The sequence below is a fragment of the Vanellus vanellus genome (genome assembly GCF_965231255.1).
Source record: "Vanellus vanellus genome assembly, chromosome: 2".
Lineage (NCBI taxonomy): Eukaryota > Metazoa > Chordata > Aves > Charadriiformes > Charadriidae > Vanellus > Vanellus vanellus.
The window spans coordinates 99,643,981-99,652,846 of record NC_138906.1 but is presented as its reverse complement, the minus strand read 5'-3'; the positions used below and the strand labels follow the sequence as shown (position 1 = coordinate 99,652,846).

Sequence of the window (8,866 nt, the reverse complement as noted above, 5' to 3'; positions counted from 1 at the left end):
TTATTCTTTTGGATGAGAAAAGTTGCTGTTATGCCCCTGACATGAAAACACTTCTGGTGATACAAAGCTTGGGTCTTTGCTTCTGTGCATTTGTTTGATCAGATGGAAGAGTGCTACCAGAGGTACAAACACACAAGGAAGGACAGCTAACAGCACACAGATGGCCAGTACCCAAGGTGGATAAACTTTCTCCTCTTTCATAGGGAAGCCTTCCTATGGAGATAAAAAAGCAAGCAAAAGAGATAATTGGTAGGTATGCTTACGTTTTGCTATGATTTCCATTTGCATTTTCTTTTGCTGTATAGTAAGGGTAGCAAAAGTTACTCTTGCTCTACAATAGCATTCAGTGGCCGTGTCCTCCGTATACCCTTCCCGTGAGTCTAAAGATGGCTGTAAATGTCTTACAGTTTCAAAGATTTATAGCTGGAAGTGTGACACATTCCTAGGAATGCAGGGGTTGCCCAAAGAGTTATCAGACTTTCACCGTCTCTTGGTTAAGCTCTGATTATTCGTGTTAGTACTCAGAGCTTATCTGGTTTCAGCAATTACCAAGCATGCTTTTTGCCAAATAGGGAAGAGTTATATGAGAAATTTTTAGAGAATGGTGATAATACAATTTCTGCAAGTCTGTGGCTGTGAGTTTTACTTTGGGATGATAGATACTTAATGGTGTTTGAAGGAAACACTGATACTGTGTAATCCTCGTGCAGTTTAAGACCAGGGTCGATCTTCAAACCCCTACGCAGGGTGTTTTTGAGAGGCATCCAAGAAACTGCAACTGGTGTGAAACAGTGACAAAAAGATCAAATGTTATCAGCATTGACATATCTTCAGTGCTGCATTAACCAACACTGTTTTCAGACCACTGCCTCGCTCCCTGTTCGCCTGTCAAAAGTACACATTCGTAGAATCAGGGCCCCAGGTGATATTGGTAGTTCTCACTGAGAAATGTTTTCATCCCTGGCATCTGCTATGCATCTCTAAAGCTCTTCTTATGCATTTGTTCCACCTCTGAACCCCATGTAGGTATGGAGTGTCTGGGAGACATTTCATTTCAACAGTTGTCTGCATTACAGAATCACAGAATGGTCAGGGTTGGAAGGGACCTCTGGAGATCATCTAGTCCAACGCCCCCACCAGAGCAGGGTCACCTACAGCAGGTTGCACAGGACGGCGTCCAGGCAGGTTTTGAATGTCTCCAGAGTCAGAGACTCCACAACCTCTCTGGGCAGCCTGTTCCAGTGCTCTGCCACCCTCAAAGAAGTTCCTCCTCATATTAAGATGGAACTTGCTATGTTCAAGTTTGTGCCCATTACCTCTTGTCCTATCACTGGGCACCACTGAAAAAAGACTGTTCTTCCCATCCCCCTGGCACCCTCCCTTTAAGTATTTATCAGCATTAATAAGATGCCCCCTCAGTCTTCTTTTCTCTAGACTAAAAAGACCCAAGTCCCTCTGCCTTTCCTCGTAGATGTTCTAATCCCCTAGATTCCTAGATTTCCTCATAGGAGAAACGTTCTAATCCCTCATTACACACATTCGTAAGAAATATGGAGCATGGAGTATGCAGGACTCCTCAAGAAAAGGCTCTGTTAACAGAAATGCATTTTAGTATGTGTAACCTGTATGCATACTGGAGCCTTCTCATTCTGAGCATAGCATCACTTCAGGCTGCATTCCATAGGTAAGCAGTAGATGGTAATGATTTTTAAGGATCTGGTAAGGGAAAAAAATATACAACTCTTGCTTTTATTAGAAGTTTTGAAAATACTTGGGAACATACATATTTAGGGTTCCAGGCTGCATAGCTCGGCGACTTCTGTATCTGAAGAGTAACAAAGGCCACGAAGACAATTAGCAGGAGCAAAGGGCTAATAAACCTCCATGTGATCTGCCAGTAGAGATTGGGTTTCCGTCCAGTCATCCATTTCACATCTTTATTGAACCTTTTAAGAGAAGGCATGTTTATGATGATGTCAGATCTAAGTGGTAACAGTTTCACTTTTTCATATTTTTCCATAAGTTTTAAACACATGGTACAGCTCCCTAAATCTTTTCCATTCCATAGCCTTCTTTAATAACTTACTATAGACTTAAGTAAATGATAATATAAATAAAGTAGTCTTTATTGATCCCTACCAGGCATGAATGATCAGTTTACATTGCCAGTTTACAATACCTGAGCACCTGGTCTGAGGTTTCTAAGCACAAATAAGTGATGAAGATATTACAGTGGTTCTGTAGAACTATTCAAACATTTTTAAAAAGGCAAAATTGCCAAGGGAACAAACATAGCTTGTTAGGAAGAAGTATGAATTAACCAGCACCAAATGAATCAAATCAGGTCAGGAATAAAATTACTGGGACCTGAGCCAGCTTCATCTGCGGTCAGTAGTGGCAGTAGTTTGGATATGGAGCTGATCTTTTACATATACCTCTTAGAGTTTTTTTACAGTGAATGGGCAGTAGATATTTGGTTCTGGGTTTCACAGTTGCATGATAACCTGTATCTATCAAGTTGGAAAGAGTTTTGTGATCTGGAATAGGAATTGTGGGTGTTGTGTGTGTGTGTGTGTGTGTTCAAACAGCAGCTTTGTTTTCAATTCTGTTAATCTAACTGAAGATATTAGAAATTTTCTTGAGAACTAGGAAGAAGTGATTTGACTATGCTTGTATCCCACAGTAACAAAGAAGAAAGGGTAAAAGTATACTAGCACAACAGATAAAATACTCTGTGTAATCCAGAGTCTGTTGTGGCGTGTGAAACCAGATTTTGTTGCTACTTCTGCATCATGAAAGATTGAGGCTAGCTGTATGGCCAGCAAGAGGGATGTGTGAAACTGTTTATGATGATATAGCCTGGGAGTTATCACTATTTAACATGGGAAATGTTCCAAGGATCTTAACAGTGGATATAAAAAATGTAATGCAGGGACTTTAGCTGTAATTGAGGAAGATTTTTTTTTTTCTTGTTTCTTATTTTTAAAATCGTAGCCTATAAGACTTAAGTTGGGATGATACTGGAACAAACACCTTGATACGGAACAGCACTGGCTAAATGTGAGTTCATTATCTATACAGGCTACAAACTGATCCACAAAAAATCAGGACCTTCGTGATCCCAGTGCCAGAGTAAGAAATGGAAAGGTAAGGTCCCAACATGTAACTGCGTAGATTATAGAGGGGAAAAGATTAACCTTTACTGAGAATTGAGTTAACTTCTGGACTGGGGCCCCGAGCAGAGAAGGCAGATTTATTCTAGATCAAAATGAGATAAGGTTTCTGGCATTTATAATTAAAAAGGATGTAGGAAAGTTTTAAACCAAAGAGTGAATGTGGTTAGTGTCTGTGACTGCGAAGATTCTTAGCATGCAGGCTGAGCCTTTTAACATGGGATTACTGCATGTTGCTTACTATGAAGTTTGAGGGGAAAAAATAGTGATAAACAAAAACCACAAGAGTATACAAAACAAAAGGTCAGTAGCGGGAGGGTATTTGAAAGACCGTATAACTCCTCTTGGCCAAGGAACTACAACGGCTGTTGACTTTAAACTTAGGATGCCCCCTTCCGTAAGAGCTATGCAGAGATTATCCTTCCTGTTTTACAAATATAGGAGACTTGAAGAATGATAACTATGTTCACAGAACTGGTAAGTGCTGGAGAAATAAGTTAATATTGTATACCTGTATATAACATACACGGATTGAGAGGACAATGCATTTGTCTCTTATGAGAAAAAAATTCTCTTTCCAACATACCTTTTAATTTTATACACATATGCAACCCCAACCACTTCAAAGAAAGCGATGACAAGAAGAGGCAATGAGCCTGCATATCTGTCAAAAATGTCAATCCAGTAACTCCCCGAACCCAGCGTAAAACACAGAGCAACGAGGAAACAAATTAGACATATTACACCTGAAGAAAAAAAAAAGGCAACTTTGTTACTGGAGTACTGAACTGAACTTGGTAAGTATATTTTTTGTTCTAAATTATTTTTGGTCTTGTTCTGGTGATTTTTATTGTCTTTCCTTCTGGGGGGCTACAACAAGCTGTTTTTTTCCATAGGGGAGCTAATATCACTTCTCAGACTCAGTTTTCCCCTGTGTTGGCCAAGAGGCACCCCTCTGCAGGAGGAATGCACCCGTGTGACTCGGAGCATCCTTCCATTGTTAGTGCTTCCAGCCTGGGCTGTGCTATATGTTCTTGCCCTACGTTGATTTTTTGACTGCTCTGGTGAGTTTCAAGTGCCCTCATTTCCATGCAGTTGTAGGCTCAAAGCACAGGCAGCCACCACCTGAGAAGTGTGAGGGCTCCCTGGATTTCTGCCCTTCATTTCCTCAGAGGGCCCAAAGCTACAAAGGTGCGTATCCATTTACATCCCGGCGTGTATGGTATAGGTTTCACCACACTTCTGTACAGTCGGTTCCCCTTTAGCCAAGGTATGGATTTGGGGTAATTGAGAGAAAAAGTGGGAAAGAAGGGAAAGTGTTGCTGGATGCAGGCATGGACTGCAAATCAATTTGTATGTCCTTGTGTTGTGTTACTAATTGCTTCTGGCCTTTGTTTCAATGCTGTGTAAAATTGGGTCCAGACTTTTTTTTTTTTTAAAAAGCTCACAAGTGGAAAATCAACTTCAAGATAATACGGTTACCTCATCAAGTTGTAAATAAATTTGTTTCCACATAAAAAGTTGTAAAATAACAAGGATATAGTTTAGATGCTACAGGAAGACTCTAAAAAAAGGCATGACAGCAATATTCCCCATAAGAATTTAAAAGGGCACATTGCAGAAGTGTTAATCCATTACTTTAAACTGCCAGAAATTTTTCTAGACCAATTTCACAATAGGATCTCTCCTACTCTCACTGAGTCTGGTTCTTGCAGAGCACGTTGGGTTCAGTAACGGTCTCTGGTTGAAAAGATTCTGGTTTTGGTGCAAGAACAGTATCACACACGCTCATTCCTTGGTGTCCAAGTGTTAATTTTCTATTCTGGTGTGTTCACAGTAAACATGAAATAATCTATAGCAGCATAAACATGAATGAAATAGGGGTGAATGACCTATCTTACAGTTGTGACAGTGTGGTAAGTTTGTGCGCAGGTGGTAGACCAGCTGACGTAACTGGTTGCTTTCAAGTGACTTGTTTAGGCTTAAGTGAAGACAAGGCTTTTCCTGAGGTTTACAATAGCTCAGAATGAACTTGACTCCAGGAACAGCAATTTAACAGGCTTTCTCAGGCTGAAACAGCTCTCCCAAGCTAGGAAAAAACTGTCAAGGGCAATATAATAGTGTCATCTGACAGCTTCTGCCATAACTGCTACCTCATCTATGTGCTTATCTTCTGCAAACACAATCCATTGCCCTTACTAACGCTATGAGATAGCCACGTTAATATTACAAATTCTTAATCTCTCTATGATACTTCCGAAGCAGTTGGTAGTTTGCGCATCTGTAAAAAGCCACCGTCTTTGAACAAAGCAAAGCAAATGCCTTACCAGATAATAGCTCCTTGGGTATTGATTTAGATATAATTCGAAGCTCTAGAAGAGGCGTGAAGACTCCCTCGATGTTCCCAAACATGGAAGAAAGGCCCAAGCTGAACAACATTATGAAAAACAGGATGGCCCAGGCTTGGGAGCCTGGCATGAGAATGATGGCTTGAGTGAAAATGATGAAAGCCAAGCCAGTTCCCGATACGCTCTGCAGATTTCACAGACAGATAAACATATGCATTATAATGGCATAAATGTAGTTTTTCATGCATATAGAATTATAACATGCTTCTGTCCTTCCCTGGAGTCAAGGGTGCTGGTCAGCCTATGGGGATCTGTGGCAGCCAGCAGTTGAGAAAGTGGGTAGTGGGGAGTGTTTGTGGGGATTTTAATGTTAAATGGTCTATCAGAGATGTGTAGACAGCCATAGAGCAGAATTTTAGCTTGCACAGAGAGATGGGTCCAGAGTGAAGCAGATCTGAGAGTTGTAATTGTTTGCTAATGCCATCTTTAAATATGTTAAAAAAAAAAATCTATGATGTAATAGCTGCTGGAAAGAAAATGATGTAAATAAGGATATGGTTGCCACTCTAGCAGCAAGAGACTTGGTGAATTGTTGATCACAAAAAAACCCCACATTATTACCAGGGCAGAAAGGGCTAATAGGGAAACCCCCAATTTTAGCCAATTTTCTTTGAATTCAGTCTCCTAAGAACAAAGATATTTAAATCTAAGCATTGAAAAATACTAATGCTGCGGAAGTAAAATATGTCAAACCGTAACTCAGAAATGGGTGCCATTAGAGGAAGCCAAACAAAACAGAAACGGACTCATGTCAGGGCTGGAATGTCAGTCATTCTTGGACTTCTCCATCACGTGAGTGAAATAACCTGTTTCACTATCATTGTGTGTTAAGGCTATTGTGCATTAGCACACTGTTTCTAGCAAATGTGTCCACCCTTTTGTCCTAAGATTTTATTTTATTTTTTTCCTCAAGCTCCTTGCTTTCTTATTCTGTCCTCCAGCCATGGTCCCATTCTTTTCTCATTGGGTGGTAAGGACTTGTAACAAGGGAGTACCAGTGGGTGAGCAGTAAATGAGAGTAACTGGTGGGATTACTGGAGCAAGGGGAGTGAAGTTGGAGAAGGAAACAGAGAAGAAACATTTGTGTTTAGTGATAGGGGAGATGTTTTAGAAGGGTTGGAAAAGAAGGAAAGGGAGAGGATAATGATGTATTTTGGAAGGGAAAAGGGGGGTTGGGGAAAAAGAAAATATTTGTGATATCCTGTGCAGAGAAGAGGAAGAATAAAAGGGAGAGGACAGGAGGGAATAGAAAGATGGGGAAAGGAAGATAAAAGAGAAGACAGTGACAAGATACCTTCCTGCTAGTCATATATGTGAATGAAGACAAACAGCGAACATTTTAATAGATTTTTTTTTTATATACTTTCCTAAATATGATTTTAGGAAACTCCCATTAATCATCTTTTTTTCTATACTTCATCTAGTTATGTTTCCTTGGTTGTGATTATTCCTGTAATCAAAAGTAGCACTGAATCTAATGTCCGTGGTAGGCTCCGGGTAGGAGCACCTTTGAAGATTAGTTTTGTGATAATAATGTGTAAATTTGCATGCTGTACCAGACAGCTTTGAGTTCAGACTATCCTACAGCAGTGTTATTATTTCAAATTTTGAAAAACTGTTTTGTTTCATGATTATGTATGTGTTCATTACAAGTAGAGTAAAGTACCAGTACTTGTAAGAAGAAGATACCAGTCCTTCTACATAGTTTGTTTAAAGGTTACTTTGTTGAAAGCAATTATGGTACCTGATCAAGAAATTCTTGAAGGTCACAACTTTTCAGTCTGAGTCCAGCAATTTTTTCTGGATATGATGAATTTAGGAAACTAAGCCAGGCTGTATAGTTCTGTCGCATGATGCTTTCTTCTGGAAGATCAAATTCATTGATGATACTGATAATGTTCCTGCCAGAGAAGACAACATATCATTAGTTTAAATGTTTGCAGGTGATGTGGCTGGAAATGCTATGCCATGTATTCGGATGTTAATAGAAAATTGTGTTTACTTTTTGTGCTGTTGTTTACACTATAAAGGAAAATATTAAATAAGGACATATATAAAGTAGTTAGGGGAAAATATTCAGACTATGCGACATCTTCTCTTTCGGATACAAACTCTTAAGGACTTTATGCAGATGCAGTCTCTAAAACATTTCTATTTGTATTTTATCAGCTCTCCAGACCATTTCCACCACTTATGTTTAATAATTTAGTGAATCTGGTGGAATAGGAAAAGACATTGGTTTTTTAACTACTACTAATGCTAGTCTGGGATCGAGATGTGACCCTTGATTCACTACTTGGAATGGATTGTTTTATAATTTGTCTTGTGTCTTACAAGCGCTCCCCCTGATCATTCTTGCCTCAGTGCCATAGTATTTCCATTTTTATATTGGACTTCTCCATACAGATGCTTTTCCTTTTTAGTTACAATAAATTCTCTAAAGGCATGTTTTTCAAGTAATACACTACCTTTTTAGGCCTTGAAACCACAGTATAACACTGCAAACACAAGTTCCTCACCTGTCCAAGCAGTCCCAGTAGGCTGTGGTTGCTTTAAACCCCAAAACTGAAAAGACTGGGATGGAAGCGTAGAGGGATGTCATGCTGTTCACAATTGCTACTGTCACAGCATCCTTTTCACAGTCATTTCTAGAAATAGCATTCAGACAAGTCAAGTGACTAAAAGAAAGGCCATATTTTTTCTGTGATTATCTCAGGTATTTCTGCAAACATTTTATTTTTTTAAATTTTCCCCCCGCCCCCCTTCCTGTTAGAAAAAAATCTATTTGGCATTTTAGAAAGACAGCAGCTGTTAAGATCTGTTAGAAAAAATAAGATCCTTTATAAATATCCTAACAAAAGAGTTACTTACTTTGGTGGATTGTAGCTTGAGAACGCAATAAGCCCTCCAAAACCCAGAGAGAGAGAGAAGAAAATCTGGGTAGCTGCATCAAGCCATACACGGGGGTTTTTCAAAGTGCTTAGCTGAAATAATTGGAATAGATGCACGTATTAGGCTTAAATTAAAACTTCTTTTTCTGTCCCAGTTCACATACCTTATCTCCTATTTTACTTCTGAATTTGTGGGTTGTGTTGCCGTCTAAATACACTGAAAATGGAAATTAGTACGAAACATGTCAGTAAAGCAGGTCTTTCTGAAGACATAATTTGGTCTATTTAAATGTATGTAGTAATTATAGAATCTGTTTCATTGTACAGCTCTTCTGTCTGATGACAAATATGTGTTTCTAAATGATAGGCATTAGGCACACAATAGGGACAGTAC

General features: G+C 39.3%; 1 protein-coding gene across 1 annotated transcript in view; it reads right to left on the bottom strand.

Moving 5' to 3' along the window:
- The window catches only part of LOC309669383 (sodium-dependent neutral amino acid transporter B(0)AT3-like), a gene marked incomplete at both ends in the record, with an annotated part of 30,203 nt that continues 21,337 nt past the window's right edge, over window positions 1-8,866 (bottom strand). The window contains 7 exons of the mRNA XM_082480031.1: window positions 1-213; window positions 1,784-1,946; window positions 3,760-3,919; window positions 5,501-5,705; window positions 7,326-7,482; window positions 8,101-8,229; window positions 8,453-8,565. Of these exons, the coding sequence (XP_082336157.1) occupies window positions 1-213; window positions 1,784-1,946; window positions 3,760-3,919; window positions 5,501-5,705; window positions 7,326-7,482; window positions 8,101-8,229; window positions 8,453-8,565 (1,140 nt within the window). The remainder of the gene's footprint in view (window positions 214-1,783; window positions 1,947-3,759; window positions 3,920-5,500; window positions 5,706-7,325; window positions 7,483-8,100; window positions 8,230-8,452; window positions 8,566-8,866) is intronic.